Genomic DNA, 26,045 nt, shown 5'->3' on the forward strand with positions numbered 1-26,045 from the left:
CATCCAGGTTTCCGTGAGGAAGGCGACGTCTGGGGCTGTGGTGTCGAGCAGGTTCCAGAGCTCGACGGCGTGTCTGTGGATGGAGCGGGTGTTGAGCAGGATGCACTTGAGGTGGTTGCTGCTCATGCTCGGCGTGGTCGCTGCTGGTGTAGTGCAGGTCCGGGAGCAGGTGAACTTGCAGGAGTAGCAGCAGTAGGGTCCGTGGGTGCGTCTCGGGGTGGCTCGATAGCAACCTGGGATTCGACCGGCGTTGAGTGCGTAGAGTTCGGTGGAGTCGTAGGTCCGGCGGGTGGGCTGGTGTCTGCGAGAGCCAGGGGTCCTGGCACTGGGCGCGGTCCAGGCGCGGACGGGTGCAGACGGGCTTACCTTTGGCGCGACTTCGGCGCGCTTAGGGCGCGCCCGCTGCGCGTCAACGCTGCGCGTTTGCCACTCTGCCATATGTGGAGAGTGGGGGGGGGGCGGAGCGAGGGAGGAGCAGCTGGGAGGCGGGAGCGGGCGGCGAATGGGAAGGGAGATAGAGGGAAGGGGGGCGGGCCGCAGGGGGGCAGCGGCGGGGAGCGGGCGGGAAACGCGACCGGGGCTGGAGGGGAACAACGAGAGAGAAAAACGAAAATCAGAGGGCACAACAAGCGGACAGCATAGAAGGTAAAAAATGCACAAAACAAGATACTTAGAGCTGGGGCCAACGCAGGTAGTAAACGATGGGGAAAACAAACGGGGGGCAACGCTGACACAAGCGACGTTGATTACCGCAGCGCAGCAGAGGAACTACCGCTCCAGCAGACCAGGAGCACGGCTGCGGGCAGTGGCGGCAATCGGCAGGGTTGGAACCTGGGCTCACTCGCAGAGAGTGTGCGCGGTGCGTGGGGTGACCGGCCCAGTAGAGCCTTCTACTGGACCATAGAGTCCTAGCGACTAGAGTGTCTCTTTTAAAGTGCTCAGTGCAATTACCCACATTCCTTTCTATTAGAAAACAGAGTAGACTTTATATAATCCTGATTAAACATCTTTGAATGTTTCAATCTACCTTTCTTCACTAAGACAGTTGTTTTATAATTATTAGTTGATGTGCAAAAAAAACAAAAATATATATATATTTATTTTTCTGCTGTCTGAGACCCGTATTAATTAGTTATCTTGTCCCTAAAAGTAGAGAAAGGTTTAAGGGGAAAAATATCCCCGGGTCCCAGTCCACATGCATGATTAAGTTGTTAACATGATGGGTAATTATTTTTATACTGCCACAAAATTCCCATTCTCCCCTATGATCTCCATGATTTTGTACATGCTGTGATGTTGTTCTTCACATATATATAATCCCTTTCAATAAGGTACATAATTGATACAAGGTGGCTGGTGCAAAATCCATCAGATGTAAAGTACAATGGTAAAAATTTTAAGAAACCAATCTGTTTTTGTATTTTTCAAATTATCTCTAAAAAGCGGTCAAGTAGAGGTTTAGCCATGTGTTGATAAAGTGACTAGTGCATTAATTTTAATGTTCATCATTAAGAACAATTAATTGTATAGTACATTAAACTCTTGACCCCTACAAGATAACAATTTTCAATTCATTTGCAAAAAGTGCCTTTGTAAGTCATAACATATACCGTAAAAAAGTTGATTAAATATCTAAAATCAGCAGTAAAGATAGTCATTTTACAGTGTTCATGTGAGTAGAGGCAGTGTACCATGTGTTCAGACTTCGCTGGTTTTCGTAGTTTTCAGATAGATGAACCGCAGATGTGCCAATGATTCACAGTGTGTACCAAAACTAATCTTCCTCTGTTGTATCCCATACAGTTAGTAATTCTTTTGATAGCTTCTCATGCGAGGTCCTACCATTGAGTTCTAATGTTCTTCACTGATAGTGATGGAGATGAACCTCCTTTTATTTTTCAACCTACTCTTTCATCCACTACAGATGGATATGTAATTCTTCATTTAAATTATGGCCAAATCGGCTTCCGGTGCCAATCGCTAGAATTAATCTTGACTCTGTTCTGTGTAGATTGAGGGTTCTTATTACAACAACATGAAAAAGGGGCCTCCCGAATGATAAAGAACAAGCAAATGGATTCAACCAAACACCCACAGAAAATCAATTATATTTTAGATTTTTAATTTTTTTTATGTATATGGTCATTTTGAATAAAGCTTTGATAACAAAACACACAAGAAATTCATCATGTTCAGTGACTTCAAATACATAGAAATTTCATAAAATGATACAAAAGACAAAAAGGAACATCAGCCCAAAGGGTAAATAGAACAACAAAAAACATGACATGCAATTCAGTCATTCAATCAAGCAACCATAAGCTACCTATCATACAATACATACATCCATACTCAATCAAAACATCATTTCATCATACATCAGAGGATTCTGTCTCCACCTCTTTCTTTTGGTTTCACAATTTTGATCCGAGTGTACTTTAAAAGCTGTCAATCACTTGAATGGAAATTGTGAAAGTGTTTAGTCATGGGGTAAGTGAAGTCTTTGTTTTTAATGGCTCGTAAATGTTGTAAGAGTTATTGATGGTACTTCCTACATATTGTTTTCTGCAGGGACATTCTAACAGGTATACCACAAACTTTGATTCACATGTTATATGATCCTCAATATGTTCAGTTTGGACATTTTTAAGTTGATAAAATGTCAGATTTTGACCATGTTTGCATGCTCTACATTTAGAGCATTTCCAGAAACCTGGAGTATTCACCCGAGATGATGTGGTTAATCTTTTCAGTTCTAGAAGACTTTGTGTTAACATGTCTGCCAAGGATGCTGTTTTCCTGTACGTGATATTTGATTGAGAAGACAATATCCTTTGCCTGTTCCATCAAGCATTAATATACCCCAGTTCTTACGGATGATGTTCTTTAGTTCTCTGCTTTGATCATTAAAATCAATGATTAGTCGGGTAATGCTGTCATCTTTTCTTCTTCTTTCTGGATTTTCATTGTTGGATCGTAAGAGATCTGCACTTGCTTTCAAGGTGTCTCTGGCTTTTGCATTTTCAATTACACCAAGGGGATATCCTTGTTCTAAAAAATGGCTGCTCATTTAGTTTATTTGGGAGTTCAGATCTGATGTTTCAGAGCAGATTCTCTTCGCTTGCAACACCTCTCTATAGGGTATGCCCTATTTTAGAATTTGCGGATTCCCACTGTTGTCATGCAGGATGCTATCGCATAAAGTGGGTTTCCTGTGCATTTTAGTGCATATCCTATGGCCTTGAATAAAAACTTCCACATCTAAAAATGCACCTATCGTAGATTTGAAAGATAGATTGTATTTATTTACAATGAGTGAGTTTATGAAGTCTTGAAGGTCAGTGTGGTCACCCTCCCATACAATAAAGAGGTCATCAATGAATCTTGACTAAAATTTGATTTTTCCGGATTTCTCAATTTTCAGTACTTCCGTTTCCTATACAGCCATGGGTAGGTTAGCGTATGTTGGCGCAAAAGATATATATAAATATATATATTACAAGGCAGACAGAATTACACAGTGCCATCACACCACAGGCACTACAATGAACATGTTGTTACCATGCATTCCATTACAACGCAAGTCGTTGCAATGAATTGCTTTAGGGAATCCACCACCTTCTCTACTGTAGCACAGACTGGAGTTGGAATAGTAAAATATGATATTCCAAAGTCCAGCGCTTCCCTAAGGCAAGTCATTGTAAAGACTTTGCGTTGTAATGGAATGCCCACATTGTAAATGCATGAGTTATAAAAGCATGTGTGAATACGTCATACATCCATATATTTATAAATAACCCTGGGCGAAGCACTACGCTACGCTTGCGTAGTTGGCGAAGTTTGCGTAACTTCGCACTACGCGAGCTGCACGTAGCACAGTGCGAACATGCGTAGTGCAGCGTAGCGTAGTGCAGCAGTAATTTTTTGCTTGTTCGCGGTCCTCAATGTCATGTTCGCGACCGCGAGCAAGCAAAATGACATCCCGGCGAGATTCTCAACGCGGGGAGGTCAAGTTTCTCATTGCGAGTGGTTGCGCATGCTCACGACCGCTCGCAATGAGAAACTACCAGTTCGCGTTGAGAAAGCTGCCGCTCGAGTAAAAATCTAATCGAGCAGCAGAAACCTACAGCTCGCACTGTGCAAGATGCCGTTTTCAATGATTGCACAGTGCCGGATGCTTGTCCGCACTGTGCAATCATTGAAAACGCATCTTGCACAGTGCGAACATGCTACTACGCAGCTCGCGTAGTGCTACGTGAAGTTCGCGTAGTGCGAAGTGCACTTCGCGTAGCTTCGCGTAGCGCTACTTCGCGAACTACGCCGACCCTTATTTATAAACAAACATTTTGTATGTATTTAAAAATATTAGTGTGAAGCGATATTTTATTTTTGATATTTTTTTTCTTGCTATTAGAAGTACACGGACACCATATTTCAGAAACAATATTTTTGACAACTATTTTCTTTACAACAATATTGTGTCAGTGATCGCCTGATGAAGAGTCTGACAGTGTTTTCCCTCAAGGTGATTTCAAGTCTTCGCAGCCGAAGCCACCTTGTGAGAAAATCCCCCTCCACTGTGGGAGCCTTCTTTGAATATGAGGGAATTTCTTCCACAAGTGTGGTAGGTTCAGGGACCCTGCTAAACGAGAGGATTGAATGTCTGTCCTTGTAAATTTAAAGAAGGGCCAAAATGATAAAATAAGAAAAGAGAGTTGTTCTCCTACCTGAAACATATATTTGATGGTACAGACACAGTAGCAGCAATGTGGGGAGTTGTGGCAGACACAGGAGTGCCATCATTCTGTGAAGAGGAAAACAAATCCCACAAGTTACTCATAGAGATAACAGTGAGGAACAAAACATTGCAGTGATTGAAATAGCTGCACTTCTCACTAAGGTTTGTGTGCAGAAGACTGAAATATTTGATAAGAGTTGTTGTGCTTATACTTCACAATGGGATGCAGGTATGCGTACCAAAGTAATCTTTACAATAAACGTTTATTCATTCATAAAATTTACAAAATCAAAAATATGACATTATTTTATGCAATGTCTTAACAATTTAACAAAATGTACAGAGAAGAAGGAAATGTGTTCATAACAGATGAAGTTATGCCTAGTACACAGCTCACCAATAAGCTACTAACTACACTTCTAGTGTTTTGCTTGAACAGATATCACTTCACTGTGACTCTTCGCAATAACTATGATCTAAACTGTGTATTGATTACAATTCAACAATAACAATATTAACAATTTAACAAAATGTACAGAGAAGAAGGAAATGTGTTCATAACAGATGAAGTTATGCCTAGTACACAGCTCACCAATAAGCTACTAACTACACTTCTAGTGTTTTGCTTGAACAGATATCACTTCACTGTGACTCTTCGCAATAACTATGATCTAAACTGTGTATTGATTACAATTCAACAATAACAATATGTACAAGGTAAAGTTCCTCTCCAATGGGCCCATGTTCAACTCTTTAGACATACATCCAACTTTGTGCAGGCATATTGATCTTTATCAAGCAAAATCCTCAAATTATCAGTTTATTTCACTGTGCATACTGCACATACTATATATAAACATTCTCTCCAGTTCCGCAAAGTTCAGCAATCGGTCCTACAGGTCAATGTTTGTTACATCGATCTATTCACAAAACTGTATAATACTTTCATCTGTCACCTCTGCCCCAACTCCAATCGCTCCATCCAGCTAGGCATTCATAGAAAATAATTGGGAAATATAAACTACTTATTTCAATAGCAAGTTACTGAGACCAGGTGCCTCATTCATGAGAAATGACGCATCGCTGCGTGAAAGCAGCGATGCATGACTTCTCAGTGCGTACTCCTTGCGGCATACCTGATGCGTCATATTTAATGTATGACGCATCATGTAGCAAGAAGTTACAGATACGTCAGTATTTCTGACGTATCTGTAAGCGCAAAAGTCACGCATTGCTAGAATGTGTCACAAAAGTGACGCAACTCCATCAATGCGTCCTTTCACATGGGGAAAGCCCCATGTGAAAGGGCTTGCATCAGTCTTACTCCTGCAGCGAGGCAGGCGCAAGATTTTGATGCAACAGCGTCCTAAAAGTGACGCAGTGAAATCTCATAGATTTCACTGCGTCACTATTACGAGGCTTTTTGCGGGGGGACGCAGGTATAATGTAGCGCAGGGGTTTACAAAGTGACGCATCTGCTTAGATGTGTCACTTTGTAAATAGTGCGCAACAGGAGGCATCTGTTACGCCGCCAATGCATCACAAAAAGGGACGCATCGGAAGCGCAAAACTGACGCAAGGCCTCAAAAATGAGGCCCCTGGAGTATAAACCTAAAGAATGTCACTTTCTCCTTTGTTATAAATATGTCCTTTTCTGGGCAAAACCAGCCATATACCATATGCTCTGATAAAAATCGATGGGTAAAGTAGCTGGAGTCGGACCAACATCTTGTTCATGTTCATGGATCATACTGAAGCTTTACATCCACTGCACTTGAAGAAGACCACTGCACCCATCTCTGGTGTAGGGCATGGGCATTAGGAATGCTTCCCTCGGCGGCTACTTCTAGTGCCTGTTATGGGAGAAACAACAATGATTCCCCTGTGCCAAAGGATGCTCCTTCAAAATAGCTGTTTGCACAGCTGCAAGGATGTTTTCAATGGAAGTAAAACATGCCTCTGCTAAGGAATACTTGTGAGACTTATGAGCAATGGGGACGGTCTGTCCTTCGTCCTAAGTCATATAGGTGTATCTATAGTGACTGGGTAAGACTATGATAACTAGGTTGGTTTTGTTATCCATAGTTTGAACATTTTTTGTCTCAAGCATATCTTCCTGTAGAGCACGCAATTATTTGTATAGCTGTCAACTATATTTTTAAATATAGGTTTTAATTTTAAGCTATTTCTAATTATTCATTTAATTGTTAACAGTCATTTCTGGTGTTGAAGCAGGCGGTAAGGTCCCAGGTCCAGCGGGCTCATAGACTTCATGTCTCTACACCACAAATAGCTCAATCAAAGTTCCTGCACCCTTGCCCTATCCTTATTTTTGTTGGCAAATTTCTCTTGAGGCTGGGAATTTTCTTTAAAGCTCGTCATGCAGCACCTATAACAGTTTCTATGTCCATTTATGTTCGATTCGATTTGCGCAAAGTTACAATGGGCAGGAGTTGGAAGCTGTGTCCCCTAATAGATCCGCTGACGGCAGTAGGTGCACAAATGTTTCTACAGGGACCTACGCGACTCAAGTTTATCAAGAACCGATGATCACAATTTTTTTATGTGGAATCAGGGACACTTAGGAAATATGGAGTAAAATATGGTCAGACGGTTATAGAAAGATCCTTCCTCAACAGGTTGGGTTATGGTTGCTAATAAGAGCTATTTTATGCAAGTCATTAAAGCAACCTTATTAGCATGTTTCCGTTACCTGAAAGTTACCATCATTGACCAAGGATTATATCCCCGATCTTCACCCCCAACCTAGGTCATTATAAGCAACCACACATTCAAGAATAATCCACAGTGTCCCTGTTGCTTGGAGATAAAGGGTCTCGGTCATGGGACCGACATAAACCCGGTCGACGGTCCCGACTGCCTTTCAAATAAGATCATACAAACACCACACACTTACATACACAGCCACCTTCCATCTCAGAACCCACCTATCTGCCATGAATCATGTACAGTGCTTTACTGCATTCCTGCTAGAGTCACACAAACACCACACACTCACATACACAGCCACCTCCCATCTCAGAACCCAACTAAGTGCCTCCAATCATGTACAATCCTCCACTGCCTTTCTGCGAGAGTCACACAAACACCACACACTCACATACACAGCCACCTCCCATCTCAGCACCACCTCCCTGCCTTCAATCATGTACAGTGCTCCACTGCCTTATAGCTAGAGTCACACAAGCACCACACACTCACATACACAGCCACTTCCCATCTCATCACCACTTTCCTGCCTTCCATCATGAACATTGCATCACTGCCTTTCGAATAGGATCACACAAACACCCTACACTCACATACACAGCCACCTCCAACTCAGAACCACCTCACTTGCTTCAATCATGGTCAGTGTTCCACTGCCTTTCAAATAGGATCACACAAACACCACACACTTATATACCCAGCCACCTCCCATTTTATAACCCACCTATCTGCCTTCAATCATGTACTGTGCCTCACTGCCTTTCTCCTAGAGTCACACAAACACCACACACTTGTATACACAACCACCTCCCATCTCAGAACCACCTCCCTACCTTCAATCATGTACACTGCCTTTCTGCTAGAGTCACACAAACAACACACACATAAATACACAGCCACCTCCCATCTCGGAACCCACCAATCTGCCTTCAATCATGGACAGTGCTTCACTGCCTTTCTGCTAGAGTCACACAAACACCACACACTTACATACACAGCCACCTCCCATCTCAGAGCCCACATGTGTGCCTTCAATTGTGTACATTGCTCCACTGCCTTTCTGCTAGAGTCACACACAAACGACACACTTACATACAAAATCATCTCCCATCTCAGAACCCACTAATCTGCCTTCAATTATATACAGAGCATCACTGCCTTTCTGCTAAAGTCACACAAACACAACACACTCACATACACAGCAACCTCCCATCTCAGAACCCACTTATCTGCCATCAATCATGTATAGTGATTCACTGCCTTTCTGCTAGAGTCACACAAATATCACACACTCACATACACAGCCACCTCCCATCTCAGCACCACCTCCCTGCCTTCAATCATGTACAGTGCTCCACTGCCTTTGAGATAGGTTCACAAAAACACCACATACTGACATACACAGGCACCTCCCATCTCAGAACGACCTCACTCCCTTCAATTATGTACAGTGCTCCACTGCCTTTCTGCTAGTCACACAAACACCACACACTTACATCCACAGCCACCTCCCATCTCAGAACCCACTTATCTGCCATCAATCATGTATAGTGATTCACTGCCTTTCTGCTAGAGTCACACAAATATCACACACTCACATACACAGCCACCTCCGATCTCAGCACCACCTCCCTGCCTTCAGTCATGTACAGTGCTCCACTGCCTTTGAGATAGGTTCACAAAAACACCATGGGCCTTATTTATGAAGGACTTGCGCCGCCGGTGCGTCACTTTTAACATGGGAAAAAGTGACCGACCGGTGGCGCAAGTCCTTCATAAATAAGGCCCCATATGCTTACATACACAGCCACCTCCCATCTCAGAACCCAGCTATCTGCCTTCAACCATGTACAGTCTTCCACTGTCTTTCTGCTAGAGTCACACAAACACCACGCACTTGTATACACAACCACCTCCCATATCAGAACCACTTAGCTGTCTTACATCATGTAGAGTGCTTCACAGCCTTTCTACGAGAGTCACACAAACACCACACAATTACATACACAGCCACCCCCCATCTCAGCACCACCTCACTGCCTTCCATCATGTACATTGCTACACTGCCTTCCGGATAGGATCACACAAACACCACACACTTGTATACACAACCACCTCCCATCTCAGAACCACCTACCTTTCTTTCATCATGTACAGTGCTTTACTGCCTTTCTGCTAGAGTCACACAAACACCACACACTTACATACACAGCCATCTCCCATCTTAGCACCACCTCACTGCCTTCCATCAAGTACATTGCTTCACCGCCTTTCGGATAGGATCACACAAACACCACACACTTGCATACACAGACACCTTCCATCTCAGAACCCACTTATCTGCCATCAATCATGTACAGTGCTTCACTGCCTTTCTGCTAGTCACATAAACACCAAACACTCACATACACAGCCACCTCCCCTCTCAGAACCACCTACCTGTCTTCCATCATGTACAGTGATTAACTGCCTTTCTGCTAGAGTCAAACAAACACCACACACTCACATACACAGCCACCTCCCATCTCAGAACCAGCTCACTGACTTCAATCATGTACATTGCTTCACTGCCTTTCGGATAGGAACACACAAAGACCACACACTCACATACACAGCCACCCCCATCTCAGAACCCACCTCACTGGCTTCAATCATGTACAATGCACCACTGCCTTTCGGATAGGATCACACAAACACCACACACGTAAATACCCAGCCACCTCCCATCTTAGAACCCACCTATCTGCCTTCAATCATGTACAGTGCTTTACTGCCTTTCTGCTAGAATTACACAAACAGCACACACTTATATACACAACCACATCCCATCTCAGAACCATCTCTCTCCCTTCTATCATGTACAGTGCTCCACTGCCTTTCTGCTAGAGACACACAGGCACCACACACTTACATACCCAGCCACCTCCCATCTCAGAACCACCTACCTATCTTCCATCATGTACTGTGCTCCACTGCCTTTCTGCTAGAGTCACACAAACACCACACACTTACTTCCACAGCCACCTCCCATCTCAGAACCCACTTATCTGCCATCAATCATGTACAGTGCTTCACTGACATTCGAGTAGGATCACACAAACACCACACACATACATAACCAGCCACCTCCCATCTCAGAACCACCTACCTGTCTTCCATCATGTACAGTGCTCCACTGCCTTTCTGCTAGAGTCACACAAACACCACACACTTACATACACAGCCACCTCCCCTCTCAGCACCACCTCCATGCCTTCAATCATGTACAGTGCTCCCCTGCCTTTGATATAGGTTCACAAAAACACCATATACTTACATACACAGCCACCTCCCATCTCAGAACCCAGCTATGTGCCTTCAACCATGTACAGTCTTCCACTGCCTTTCTGCGAGAGACACAGAAACACCACACACTTGTATAGACAACCACCTCCCATATCAGAACCACCTACCTGTCTTCCATCATGTACAGTGCTTTATTGCCTTTCTGCTAGAGTCACACAAACACCACACACATATATACACAGCCACCTCTCATCTCAGCATCACCTCACTGCCTTCCATCATGTACATTGTTTCCCTAACATTCGGATAGGATCACACAAACACCACACACTTGTATACACAACCACCTCCTATCTCGGAACCACCTCACTGGCTTTAATCATGTAAAGTGCTTAACTGCCTTTTTGCTAGAGTCACACAAACACCACACACTTACATACACAGCCACCTCCCATGTCAGCACCACCTCACTGCCTTCCATTATGTACATTGCTTCACCGCCTTTTGGATAGGATCACACAAACACCACACACTCGCATACACAGCCACCGTCCATCTCAGAACCCACCTCACTGCCTTCCATCATACAGTGCTCCACTGCCTTTCTGCTAGACTCACACAAACACCACACACTCACATACACAGCCACCCCCATCACAGAACCCACCTCACTGGCTTCAATCATGTACAGTGCTCCACTGCCTTTCGGATAGGATCACATAAACACCTCACACTTACATACCCAGCCACCTCCCATCTTAGAACCAACCTATCTGCCTTTAATCATGTACAGTGCTTTACTGCCTTTCTGCTACAATCACACAAACTGCAGACTCCTATGTACACAACCACCTCCCATCTCAGAACCACCTCTCTCCCTTCTATCATGTACAGTGCTCCACTGTGTTTCTGCTAGACACACAGACACCACACACATACATTCCCAGCCACCTCCCTTCTCAGAACCCACCTATCTGTCGTCAATCATGTACAGTGATTCACTGCCTTCCTGTTAGAGTCACACAAACACCAAACACTCACATATACAGCCACCACCCATCTCAGAAACTATCTATCTGTATTCAATCATGTACAGTGCTTCACTGCCTTTCTGCTAGAGTCACACAAACACCACATGGCACACACTCTCTCCCTCCTATTCGGTAAAATGCTCCACTGCCATTCTGCTAGAGTCACACAAACACCACACACACACATACCTAGCCACCTCCCATCTCAGAACCACCTACCTGTCTACCATCATGTACAGTGCGTCACTGCCTTTCTGCTAGAGTCACATAAACATCACACACTTACATACACAACCACATCCCCTCTCAGAACCACCTCCCTACCTTCAATCATATACTATGCTCCACTGCCTTTCTGCAAGAGTCACACAAACACCACACACATACATACACAGCCACCTCCCATCTCAGAACCACCTCACTGGCTTCAATCATGTACAGTGCTCCACTTCCTTTCAAATAAGATCACACAAACACCACACACTTAAATACCCAGCCACCTCCCATCGTAGAACCCATCTATCTGCCTTCAATCATGTACCTTGCTTCACAGCCTTTCTGCTAGGGTCACACAAACACCACACACATACATGCACAGCCACCTCCCATCTCAGAACCCACCGATCTGCCTTCAATCATGTACAGTGCTTCACTGCCTTTCGGATGTGATCACACAAACACCACACACTCACATACACCGCCACCTCCCATCTCAGAGCCACCTCACTGGCTTCAATCATGTGCAGTGCTCCACTTCTTCTCAAATAGGATCACACAAACACCACACACTTACATACCCAACCACCTCCCATCTTAGAACCCACCTATCTGCCTTCAATCATGTACAGTGCTTCACTGCCTTTCTCCTAGAGTCACACAAACACCACACGCTTGTATACACAACCACATCCCCTCTCAGAACCACCTCCCTACCTTCAATCATGTACTATGCTCCACTGCCTTTCTGCTAGAGTCACACAAACACCACACACATACATACACAGCCACCTCCCATCTCAGAACCCACCGATCAGCCTTCAATCATGTACAGTGCTTCATTGCCTTTCTGCTAGCGTAACGCAAATACCATACACTTACATGCACAACCACCGCTCATCTCAGAACCCACCTATCTGCCTTCAATCATGTATGGTGCTCTACTGCCTTTCTGCTAGAGTCACACAAACACCACACACATAAATACAAAATTATCTCCCATCTCAGAACCTACCTATCTGCCTTCAATTATGTACAGAGCTACACTGTCTTTCTGCTAAAGTCACACCAACACAACACACTCGCATACACAGCTACCTCCCATCTCAGCACCACCTCCCTGCCTTCAATCATGTACAGTACTCCACTGCCTTTCAGCTAGAGTCACACAAACGCCTCACACTTACATCCACAGCCACCTCCCATCTCAGAACCCACTTATCTGCCATCAATCATGTACAGTGCTTCACTGCCTTTCTGCTAGAGTCACCCAAACACCACACACTCACATACACAGCAACCTCCCATCTCAGAACCACCTCACTGGCTTCAATCATTTACATTCCTTCACTGCCTTTCTGATAGGATCACACACACTCCACAGACTCACATACACAGCCAACTCCCATTTCAGAACCCACCTCAATGCCTTCCATCATATACAGTGCTCCACTGCATTTCTGCTAAAGTCACACCAACACAACACACTCACATACACAGCCACCTCCCATCCCAGCACCACCTCCCTGCCTTTAATCATGTACAGTACTCCACTGCCTTTCAGCTAGAGTCACACAAACACCTCACACTTACATCCACAGCCACCTCCCATCTCAGAACCAAGTTATCTGCCTTCAACCATGTACAGTCTTCCACTGCCTTTCTGCTAGAGACACAGAAACACCACACACTTGTATACACAACCACCTCCCATATCAGAACCACCTACCTGTCTTCCATCATGTACAGTGCTTTATTGCCTTTCTGCTAGAGTCACACAAACACCACACACAGCCACCTCTCATCTCAGCACCACCTCTCTGCCTTCCATCATGTACATTGCTTCACTAACTTTCAGATAGGATCACACCAATACCACACACTTGTATACACAACCACCTCCCATCTCACAACCACCTCACTGGCTTTAATCATGTACAGTGCTCCACTGCCTTTCGGATAGGTTCACACAAACACCACACACTTACATACCCAGCCACCTCCCACCTCAGGACCCACCTCACTGCCTTCCATCATATACAGTGCTCCACTGCCTTTCTGCTGGAGGCACACAAACACCACATACTCACATACACAGCCACCTCCCATCTCAGCACCACCTCCATGCCTTCAATCACGTACTTTGCTCCACTGCCTTTGAGGTAGGTTCACAAAAACACCATGTACTGACACAAACAGACACCTCCCATCTCAGAACCACCTCACTCCCTTCAATTATGTAAAGTGCTCCACGGTCTTTCTGCTAGAATCACCCAAACCCCACACGCTTATATACACAACCACCTCCCATCTAAGAATCACATCTCTCCCTTCTATCCTGGACAGAGCTACACTGCCTTTCCCCTAGAGTCACACAAACACCACACACATACATACCCAGCCACCTCCCATCTCAGAACCACCTACCTGCCGTCCATAGCTTCAGTGCCTTTCTGCTAAAGTCACACAAACACAACACACTCACATACACAGCCACCTCCCATCTCAGCACCCCTCCCTGCCTTCAATCATGTACAGTGGTCCACTGCCTTTGAGATAGGTTCACAAAAACACCATTTACTGACATACACAGGCACCTTCCATCTCTTAACCACCTCACTCCCTTCATTTATGTACAGTGATTCACTGCCTTTCTGCTAGAGTCACACGAACACCACACACTGGATGTATGATGTTACAACGCATGCTTTTACATCGCATGCCTTTACAACGCGGTTTTTACATCGCATACCATTACAACGCATAGTGCTTTTAGGCGCTGGATAGTGAATTATTTAATTTACTATTCCAACTCCAGTCCCCGTGGATAGTAGGGAAGGTGTTGGATAGTAAATTACATCTATTCCCTATCCTAGAGCGCCCCCCAGCGCAATGCGTTGTAATGGTTTGCGTTGTAATGGTTTGCGTTGTAATGGTTGCGTTGTAATGGTAGTGCGTTGTAAAAGTTTCGTTGTAAGTGATGTTTCCCCCACACACTTACATACACAGCCACCTCCCATCTCAGCACCACCTCACTGCCTTCTATCATGTACATTGCTTCACTGCCTTTCGGATAGGGTCACACAAACACCATACACTTGTATACACAACCACCTCCCATCTCAGAACCACCTACCTGTCTTCCATCATGTACAGTGCTTCACTGCCTTTCTGCTAGAGCCACACAAACACCACACACTTACATACACAGCCACCTCCCATCTCAGCACCACCTCACTGCCTTCCATCATGTACGTTGCTTCACTGCCTTTCCGATAGGTTCACACAAACAGCACACACTCGCATACACAGCCACCTCCCATCTCAGAACCCACCTCACGGACTTCCATCATATACAGTGCTCCACTGCCTTTCTGCTGGAGTCACACAAACACCACACACTTACATACACAGCCCCCTCCCAAATCAGCACCACCACACTGCCTTCCATCATGTGCATTGCTTCACTGCCTTTCGGATAGGATCACACAAACAGCACACACTTGCATACACAGCCACCTCCCATCTCCGAACCCACCTCACTGCCTTCCATCATATACAGTGCTCCACTGCCTTTCTGCTAGAAGCACACAAACACCACAGGCTTATATACACAACCACCTACCAATACAGAACCACCTCTCTCCCTTCTATCATGTACAGTGCCCCACTGCCTTTCTGCTAGAGTCACACAAACACCACACACTTACATACACAGCCACCTCCCATCTCAGCACCACCTCACTGCCTTCCATCATGTACATTGCTTCACTGCCTTTCGGATAGGATCACACAAACAGCACACACTTGCATACACAGCCACCTCCCATCTCAGAACCCACCTTACTGCCTTCCATCATACACAGTGCTCCACTGCCTTTCTGCTAGAAACATACAAACACCACAGGCTTATATACACAACCACTTCCCATTTCAGCACCACCTCACTGCCTTCCATAATGTACATTGCTTCACTGCCTTTCCGATAGGATCACACAAACAGCACACACTCGCATACACAGCCACCTCCCATCTCAGACCCACCTACCTGTTTTCCATTACGTACAGTGCTTCACTGCCTTTCTGCTAGATTCAAACAAACATCACACACTTACATACACAGACACCTCCCATCTCAGCACCACTTCCCTGCCTTCCATCACGTACATTGCTTCACTGCCTTTTGAGTAGGATCACACAAACACCACACACTCAAATACACAGCCAACTCCCATCTCAGAACCACCTCACTGGCTTCAATCATGTACATTGCTCGATTGCCTTTCAAATAAGATCACACAAACACCACACACTTACATACCCAGCCACCTCCAATCTCAGAACCCACCTATCTGCCTTCAATCATGTACAGTGCTTCACTACCTTCCTCCTAGAGTCACACAAACACCACACGCTTGTATACACAACCACCTCCCATCTCAGAACCCCCTCCCTACCTTCAATCATGTACAGTGCACCACTGCTTTTCTGATAGAGTCACACAAACACCACACACACACATACACAGCCACCTCCCATCTCAGAACCCACCGATCCGCCTTCTATCATATACAGTGCACCACCGCCTTTCTGCTAGAGTACCGCAATCACCATACACTTACATACACAGCCACTGCTCATTTCAGAACCCACCTATCTGCCTTTAATCATGTACAGTGCTTCACTGCCTTTCTGCTAGAGGCACACAAACACCACACACTTACATACACAGCCACATCGCATCTCAGAACACACATATGTGCCTTCAATTGTGTATATTGCTCCACTGCCTTTCAGCTAGTCACACACACACCACACACTTACATACACAATCATCTCCCATCTCAGAACCCACCTATCTGCCTTGAATTATGTACAGAGCTTCACTGCCTTTCTGATAACGTCACACAAACACAACACACTTACATACACAGCCACCTCCCATCTTAGTACCACCTCCCTGCCTTCAATCATGTACAGTGCTCCACTGCCTTTGAGATAGGTTCACAAAAACACCATATACTGACTTACACAGGCACCTCCCATCTCAGAACCACCTCACTCCATTCCATCATGTACAGTTATTCACTGCCTTTCTGCCAGATTCACACAAACATCACACACTATCTCCCTCCTATCAGGTACAATGCTCCCCTGCCATCTCACCACCACTTTCCTGCCTTCCATCACGTACATTGCTTCACTGCCTTTCGAGTAGGATCACACAAACACCACACACTTACATACACAGCCACCTCCCATCTCAAAACCCACCTATCTGCCATCAATCATGTACAGTGCTTCACTGCCTTCCTGCGAGACTCACACAAACACCACACACTCACATATACAGCCACCTCCCATCTCAGAAACTATCTATCTGCATTCATTCATGTACAGTGCTTCACTGCCTTTCAGCTAGAGTCACACAAACACCACACACTCTCTCCCTCCTACCAGGTACAATGTTCCACTGCCATTCTGCTAGAGTCATACAAACATCATACACATACATACCCAGCCATCTCCCATCTCAGAACCACCTACCTGTCTTCCATCATGTACCGTGCTTCACTGCCTCTCTGCTAGTCACACAAACATCACACACTTATATACACAGCCACCTCCCATCTCAGCACCACTTCCCTGCCTTCCATCATGTACATTGCTTCACTGCCTTTCGAGTAGGATCACACAAACACAACACACTCACATACACAGCCAACTCCCATCTCAGAACCACCTCACCGGCTTCAATCATGTACATTGCTTCACTGCCTTTCTGCTAGAGTCACACAAACACCACACACATACATACCTAGCCACCTCCCATCTCAGACCCACCTACCTGTTTTCCATCATGTACAGAGCTTCACTGCCTCTCTGCTAGAGTCACACAAACATCCCACACTTACATACACAGCCACCTCCCATCTCAGCACCACTTCCCTGCCTTCAATCATGTACATTGCTTCACTGCCTTTCGAGTAGGATCACACAAACACCACACACTCAAATACACAGCCACCTCCCATCTCAGAACCACCTCACTGGTTTTAATCATGGACAGTGCTCCACTGCCTTTCAAATAAGATCACACAAACACCACACACTTACATACCCAGCCACCTCCCATCTCAGAACTCACCTATCTGCCTTCAATCATGTACAGTGCTTCACTGCCTTCTGTGATAACGTGCTAATGCATCATAACATTGCTTTGTACCTTTAATTCATAGAATCCTGTTAAGAGATTCTTTCTCAGAATGTAGACTTCCCTGGAAGTCAGTTGTTCGTTGGACTTTCGTGGATGAGGTTAATAAATACCCACATACCTTCTCTTCAAGTTTCCTGTTTACTTATTTTAATGTGTTGAACACCACATTAAAGTGGCGACGAGGATGGGATACCTCAACACGAAGAGAAAAGAAGATTAAGACACCCCTCCTCCAGCGGCTGTGTTTAAGAAAGGAAGCGGTGACTTCCCTGCGGCGGTTTGTTTACATGATGTTCGTCTGAGTTATCATCCGGTGAGGAGAGCGGTGGGAATTTAAACTCGGCAGAGATTTGGTTAAAATATTTTTTTGGGATCTAAAAATCGACTTGTTCTTAAGAAATAACAAGCGCAAGCTTTTAAACTGAACGTGAGGGGCGCGAGCTGTGATAAGCGCAAGCTGCGCGATCTGCAAAAGAATGAGTATTGACGTAAGCACGAACTGAAGAGCGTAATACGCACAAAGACCATGCGTTTCAGCTGTGCGTTCCATTTTCTCTAGAGAGCCCATTCTTCACGTCATAATACCACGGTGTTCTATTTTTCATCCTTTGCATTTTGACTTGTCAATTTCAACATTCCAAGGCATTGTTAATTATTATTTCCCAGCAACTTCAGACAATTGTTTATTTTTTTACACCTTTAACATAAGGACAATTGGTTATATAAATAAAATTGACTCTATTATATTAAAAAAGTGAACATTTGATATAAAAAAAAGAGAAGAGAAGGTCAATTTAAAAAAAATAAAATGCAAAATGTTACTCAACCGGCATTTTTTCTAGTAAGTCCAGGAGAACCTAATGTAAAATGGAAAAAGTGGAAGAACATTTTTGGAAATTATGCCAGGGTATGTGGCACAAATTTGAGTGCAGAAAGGAAAATGGCTCTTCTTCTACATTGCCTCGGTGGTGAAGGACAAGACGTTTTGGAACACCTACCAGATTTACCTGCAGCAGAGCAAAGAAATCTGAATGAATACGAGATCGCTATATTACAATTAGACCGTCATTACTTACCAAGATTAAGCACCATAATGGAACGTTATCATTTTGGCTTAAGAGAACAAAAGAAAGATGAGACAGTTGAGGAATATGTATCTTCTCTAAGAAAATTAGCATCTTCGTGCAACTTTGGACAAACGCTTGATGAGAGGATACGTGATCAATTTGTTCTAAGATGTGCACATGATGACATCAGGAAAGAGTTATGGTTGAAAGATAAACCTCCTCTTAAAGAAGTTTTAGTTATTGCAAAACAGGTCGAACATATGACTAAATGTGTAGGTGAATTAAAAAAAGAAAAGGAGAAACCTGATATTAAAGAAGAAACTAAAGTGGATGATGTTGTATGACAAATAAAAAAGCAGGAGGCTACAAGTGGTCAGGAAAAACAGGGTGCAATGTCAAATGTAATGAATCCTAACATGCCTAATGCTTTGTATTCTTCTCAATCTAGTAGGTTTTCCTGTTTCAGGTGTGGTCAAAATTCACATTTAGCAAATTCTCCAACTTGCCCTGCATTAAAGGTTGTGTGTAACTTATGTGGAAAGAGAGGGCATTATGCAATGTTCTGTAGAACAAGAATGTTGAAAGGAGAAGTTATAAAAAAGAAATGGTCTCAACCCCAAGTTAGAACTGTGAGTTTTGAGATAAAATGTAATGAAATTGATCATCCTTCACATTTGGTGAAAGTAGAGAATAAGATGATAAATTTTAAATTTGATTCTTGTTCTCGTATTACCTTAATTTATGAGGAATTATTTAAGGATACCTTTCCAGACAATCCAAAATTAATGAGATCAGATATATTACCCCTTGGTTATAGTGATAAACCAATAAAAATTCTAGGGTATTTCTTGGGAGAGATAGAATTGGGCAGTCGAATAACTGTTGGGAAAATATATGTAGCAAAGAAAGGTGATGCCTTATTGGGGTGGTTACATCAAAGAGAACTTGGAGTGTCACTTGATCCAAATTCCACTCCCCAAGTTAAAATTCAGGCAGTGCATGAGAGTGTAGAAAGTTGTGTGAGTGATGACTTATGTAAAGTTTTTTCAGAAAAATTTCCAGATGTTTTTAAAGAAAAGTTGGGATGTTTACGTGGTTATAAACATCATATCAAATTGAAAGGAAATGCCATTCCTATTGTAGCAAAAGTGAGGAGAATCCCTTTGTTAGAACAAACGAAAGTTCAGGAAGAAATTGACAAACTAATTAATAATGGGATAATTGAACCAGTTGAGGCAACAGAGTGGTTGGCTCCTATTGTTATTGTGAAGAAACCTACTGGCGAAATTCGTCTTTGCATTGATTTGAGATCCCTAAATAAGGAGGTAGTAGTAGATAGGTTTCCGTTACCTAACATTGATGAGTTGGTTGGCACTTTGGGTGGGGCAAAATACTTTACCACTCTTGATCTAGCATCTGCCTACCACCAGGTAGAACTGGATGAGTCTTCACAGGAGCTAACGCCTCCTATGGGTACTTTTAAATACAAAAGAATGCCATTTGGACTTGTGTCGGCAGCTTCTGTATTTCAAAGAATCATGGCTAAGATTTTGAGAGGTTTGCCTGGGGTGAAGTGTTATCAGGATGATTTGTTGATATTTGGGAATAATTTGAGTGAACACAATGGACGTGTGTGTCTGGTTCTTAGACGTTTGGGTGAAGCTGGTATGTCACTAAAGAAAAGTAAGTGCAAATTCGGTGTACGAGAGGTAAATTATCTTGGGCATAGAATTACTGGTGAGGGCGTTTTCCCAAAAAAAGAGCTTATAGAGACTATTTCAAAGATAAATGAACCAATTAATAAGGATGAGTTACTTTCTTTTTTAGGAATGGTTGAGTTCTATGGAAAGTTTATCACTAATTTTGCAGAAAAGACTCATAACTTGAGGAAGTTGACTGCTAAAAGTGCTATTTTTGATTGGTCGGATGACTGCAGAAAAGAATTTGAAGGTATAAAAAGGGAATTAAATAAGGCTCCATCTTTGCATGCCTTTGTTCCTGGTCTTCCGACTTTTATGTTCACTGATGCAAGTGATAAAGGTCTTGGAGCTATTTTAACACAAAGAAAAGATGGGCGAGATTTTTTGATTTGTTGTTCATCAAGGTGCCTTAAGGGTGCAGAAATAAACTACTCAGTGATTGAGAAGGAGTCTCTTGCCATTTTTTGGGCTTTGAGGAAATTCAGAAATTTGATCTGGGTATCAAAGGTGTGTGTTTTATCAGATCATAAACCCCTAAGAGAGGTATTTTCTAAGAAAGGTGTAGATGCCATCTCCTCAAGAATTAGGAAATGGATAATCTCTTTACAAGAGTTTGATTTTGAGGTGGATTACATTCCTGGTGTAGCCAATAAGTCCGCGGATTGCTTATCAAGACTGGTTACTATTGAGAATGTTCAAGAAGATGATACTTTTGATATAGATGACACTATCAGAGTTTGTGAAGTTACTGAAGGAGCGGTTGAGGAGTGTGAATGGAGGACTGAGTTAGGAAAAGACAAAGAGATTTCAAAACTTATTTCTTCTTTAAAAAACCATTGTCGTTTAGAATAACCTTGGTTGTTGGTTTCAGATGAACTATCTATTACTGATGATGGTCTTCTCACTCGTCGGACGAAATTAATTCCACCGGTTGGTATTAGGAAAAAATTGTTATCCCATGCCCATTCCGGTCATCTAGGCATTGTCAAAACTAAGGAAATTCTTCGTTTGCAGTTTTGGTGGCCTGGCATGGATCTGGAAATAGAGAGAATGGTGAGAGATTGTCCTGAATGTTGTGCAAGCGATAAAATTTTGAAGACTAGACACATGCCCATGGTCAAGAGAATTTTACCTAATCATCATTGGGATGAGGTTGCAATCGACATTGTTGGTCCTTTGTCTGGAGTTTCTGATACTCCATACTTAATTGTCTTGATAGACTTATATTCAAGATGGATTGAGGTTTCTGCTGTAAGAGACATAACTTCAGATGCGGTAATCAAATTCTTGCATGCTATTTTTTTAAAAGAGAGTTTTCCTAATAGTTTACTTTCAGATAATGGACCTCAGTTCTGCTCAAAGTTGTTTGAAGATTATTTAAAGAAATGTGGTGTGACTCATAAGAGATGTTCTTTGTATCATCCTGAGTCGAATGGTGCTGTTGAAAGGGTTAACAAGACTCTTAAAGAAGCTATTCAGTTAGCTAGGTCATCTGGTTTGGATTGGAAGGTCTCTCTTAAGGATAGAATTAACAGTTATCGCATGGCTCCCCATTCGACCACTGGAAGATCTCCTTTTGAGTTGTTTAAGGGAAGAGTTCCTAATACTTTGTGGTGTCCTGGTTGGATGAAGCTGAACAAAGGTTTGGTAGATAATAGTGTTGGTGAATGGAGGTGTAAGGAGTTAGACAAACAAGTTGCTAGGAAAGAGTATTTTGATAGTAGTAAGTCTGTATTATTTCATAAGTTCAGAATTGGTGATCTTGTTCGCATCAGAGCTCCTGTTGGGTGTAGGCCTTGGTCTAAGTTCACTGAAGTTCGCTCTGTTGTGAAAATCTTCAGAAATGCTATCAAAACGGATGATGGAAGGATATGGAATAACAGTCGTGTGTTTCTGGTTGATTCAAGGTTGCCTGCTGTTGGTGGTAATTCAGGCTATTCCCGTTATTCTTCTTCTGTGTCTCCAAGTCTGTCTTCTTCTTCTAGGTTGGGTCAGAGAGTACGAAGACCTCCTTTGTACTTAAGAGATTATGTTTAATTTTTTTTTTTGTTTCTTTTGTTGTTCTTATTAGAAAGGGAGATGTGTGATAATGTGTTAATGTATCACAACATGCTTTGTTCCTTTAATTTCATTTTTGTTTTTATTAGAAAGGGAGATGTGTGATAACGTGCTAATGCATCATAACATTGCTTTGTACCTTTAATTCATAGAATCCTGTTAAGAGATTCTTTCTCAGAATGTAGACTTCCCTGGAAGTCAGTTGTTCGTTGGACTTTCGTGGATGAGGTTAATAAATACCCACATACCTTCTCTTCAAGTTTCCTGTTTACTTATTTTAATGTGTTGAACACCACACCTTCCTCCTAGAGTCACACAAACACCACACACTTGTATACACAACCGCCTCCCATCTCAGAACCACCTCCCTACCTTCAATGATGTACAGTGCTCCACTGCTTTTCTGCTAGAGTCACACAAACACCTCACACATACATACACAGCCACCTCTCATCTCAGAACCCACCGATCCGCCTTCTATCATATACAGTGCACCACTGCCTTTCTGCTAGAGTAACACAATCACCATACACTTACAAACACAGCCACCTCTCATTGCAGAACCCACCTATCTGCCTTTAATCATGTACGGTGCATCACTGCCTTTCTGCTTGAGTCACACAAACACCACACACTTACATACACAGCCACGTCGCATCTCAGAACACACATATGTGCCTTGAAATGTGTATATTGCTCCATTGCCTTTTTGCTATAGTCACACACACACCACACACTTACATACACAATCATCTCCCATCTCAAAACCCACCTATCTGCCTTCAATTATGTATGGGGCTTCACTGCCTTTCTGCTAGAGTCACACAAACACCACACACTAACATACACAGCCACCTCCCATCTCAGCACCACGTCCATGCCTTCAATCATGTACAGTTCTCCACTGCCTTTGAGATAGGTTCATAAAAACACCATATACTTACATACACAGCCAACTCCCATCTCAGAACCCAGTTATCTGCCTTCAACCATGTACAGTCTTCCACTGCGTTTCTGCTAGAGACACAGAAACACCATACACTTGTATACACAACCACCTCCCATTCAGTACCACCTACCTGTCTTCCATCATGTACAGTGCTGCACTGCCTTTCTGCTAGAGTCACACAAACACCACAGGCTTATATACACAGCCACCTCCCATCCCAGAACCCACCTCCCTACCTTCAATCATGTACACTGCCTTTCTGCTAGAGTCACACAAACACCACACACTTACATACACAGCCACCTCCCATCTCAGGACCACCACCCTGTCTTCAATCATGTACAATTCTTCACTGCCTTTCAGATAGGTTCACACAAACACCACACACTCACATAAAAACACCTCACATCTCATGCACACCTGCCTGCCTTGGATCATGTACAGTGCTCCACTGCCTTTCTGCTAGAGTCACACACACACCACAGACTCACATACACAACCACCTCCCATCTTAGAATCCACCTATCTGCCTTCAATCAAGTACGGTGCTCCACTGACTTTCTGCTAGAGTCACACAAACACCACACACTCACAGCCACCTCCCTGCCTTTCTGCTTTTTTCGCATTTCAAGCGCTGCAGCGGCGCCAGGCTGCAGTTGGCGCTATACCATGTTTCACGAGAGAGATGGGGGTGGCCTGGGAGGGAGAGCAGTGCTCAGAGTTGGTTGTATTCTCGTTTGAGATCAGACAGAAAAGAGGACGCATGAGATATTAAAATAAACAGCAGAGAACTCACCTGTCTGCTGGACAAGCTCCTCTCTGCCTCTCAGGTCACCAGCGACAGCAAAGTACCGTCTCTCAAGAGAGGCGGCTGCAGCTTTGGTGTCTATGGGCAGCGACAGGGGCCAAAGTCTGAAGCCAGACCTTGGAGTGATGTCCACATGTGTAAATGTACAGAGGGCAGCTCAGAGGCAACAGAGCTAAATACACAAGAGGAATAAACAGGCAGAGAGAGGGGAACAAAGTCTGAAGCAAGGGGGGCCAGAAAATGTAAATACCCCCCACTATGAACAAGGAGTGGGTGAGATTCACGTAATTAATTTGGCATTCAGTGTCATACATTAGCGTGAAGTGTGTTCTTGCGTCTATTTGTGATGCGGGAATGCATTTTGTACCACACAAGTGCTGTGAACAACCCTCACTCAGGTTGTGGGGGGTTGCGTTGCTCCCATTCTCCTGCGCTTTAACTTTCCTGTGGCATAACGACCCGCAGTCTTCCAAGGAAGTGACGTCACATGCTCTTAACCCTGATGACATCAAAATAATTGACATTTCTGAAGTTCCATAATCAATACATAATTAATATAAAAACACATCACAGATAAATGCCTGAATTATAGAACATCTGTATTAGGAGCTGATGTGATAAGAAAGGGGATCATTCATTGAGTCTCTTAGTGTCACCTGCAAAATGATGTCTTCATCTGAAGTCCATATAGAGCCACAAAACACACAACAGCACTGGAAACCTAGAGTTTTATCCCACAAGCTGTCATCATGATTTAATAATTCCCCTATTCTGTACCTCGATGAGAAATATGTTCATCCATGATAGGAAGAGAAAAAAAGAGATTTAAATACCGCAATATTAGTTATCTCCCCATGTATTAATTGCTGTAGTCCACATATTGAACAGTTTATTGGACTCAATTATTCCTAACTGTTTATACATTTTGTTTTAAGATCGTTTGCCACGGCCTATCACTCGTGTGACCCATAGAGCTGAAATCTTTATTCACACACTTCATGTTTCATATAATTACAAAAATTATACATGATAACAACTTTTTTTTGTTTAATCAGAAGAGTGCGCATTGCACTGCTGAATAAATTAATATAATTAAACTTAAAGTGTAATGTCCTAGCCACACTCCCAGTGGAAGCTGCAGAAAGTAAATATTGCAAGACACTGTTTACCTTCTGTTCCTGGAGTGGTGGCTGGTGGTATTTGTAAGTGATGGGCCGTAGTACTACCCAGAAGTGAAGGACAGCTC

The 26,045-nt window shown here is 43.5% G+C and overlaps 1 protein-coding gene across 22 annotated transcripts in view; it reads right to left on the bottom strand.

Moving 5' to 3' along the window:
• LOC147665764 (butyrophilin subfamily 1 member A1-like) overlaps positions 1-24,936 on the bottom strand; it is a 594,753-nt gene extending 569,817 nt beyond the window's left edge. For all 22 annotated transcript variants that reach the window (XM_086949515.1, XM_086949510.1, XM_086949511.1 and 19 more), the window contains exons 1-2: positions 24,788-24,936; positions 4,728-4,804 (exon numbers count right to left, since the gene is read on the bottom strand). In XM_086949515.1, coding sequence (XP_086805641.1) covers positions 4,728-4,803 — 76 coding nt within the window. In that variant the 5' untranslated portion in view covers position 4,804; positions 24,788-24,936. The remainder of the gene's footprint in view (positions 1-4,727; positions 4,805-24,787) is intronic.
• Between the last annotated feature and the right edge of the window lie 1,109 nt (positions 24,937-26,045).

This window comes from Lissotriton vulgaris, unplaced genomic scaffold (genome assembly GCF_964263255.1).
Source record: "Lissotriton vulgaris unplaced genomic scaffold, aLisVul1.2 SCAFFOLD_219, whole genome shotgun sequence".
NCBI lineage: Eukaryota > Metazoa > Chordata > Amphibia > Caudata > Salamandridae > Lissotriton > Lissotriton vulgaris.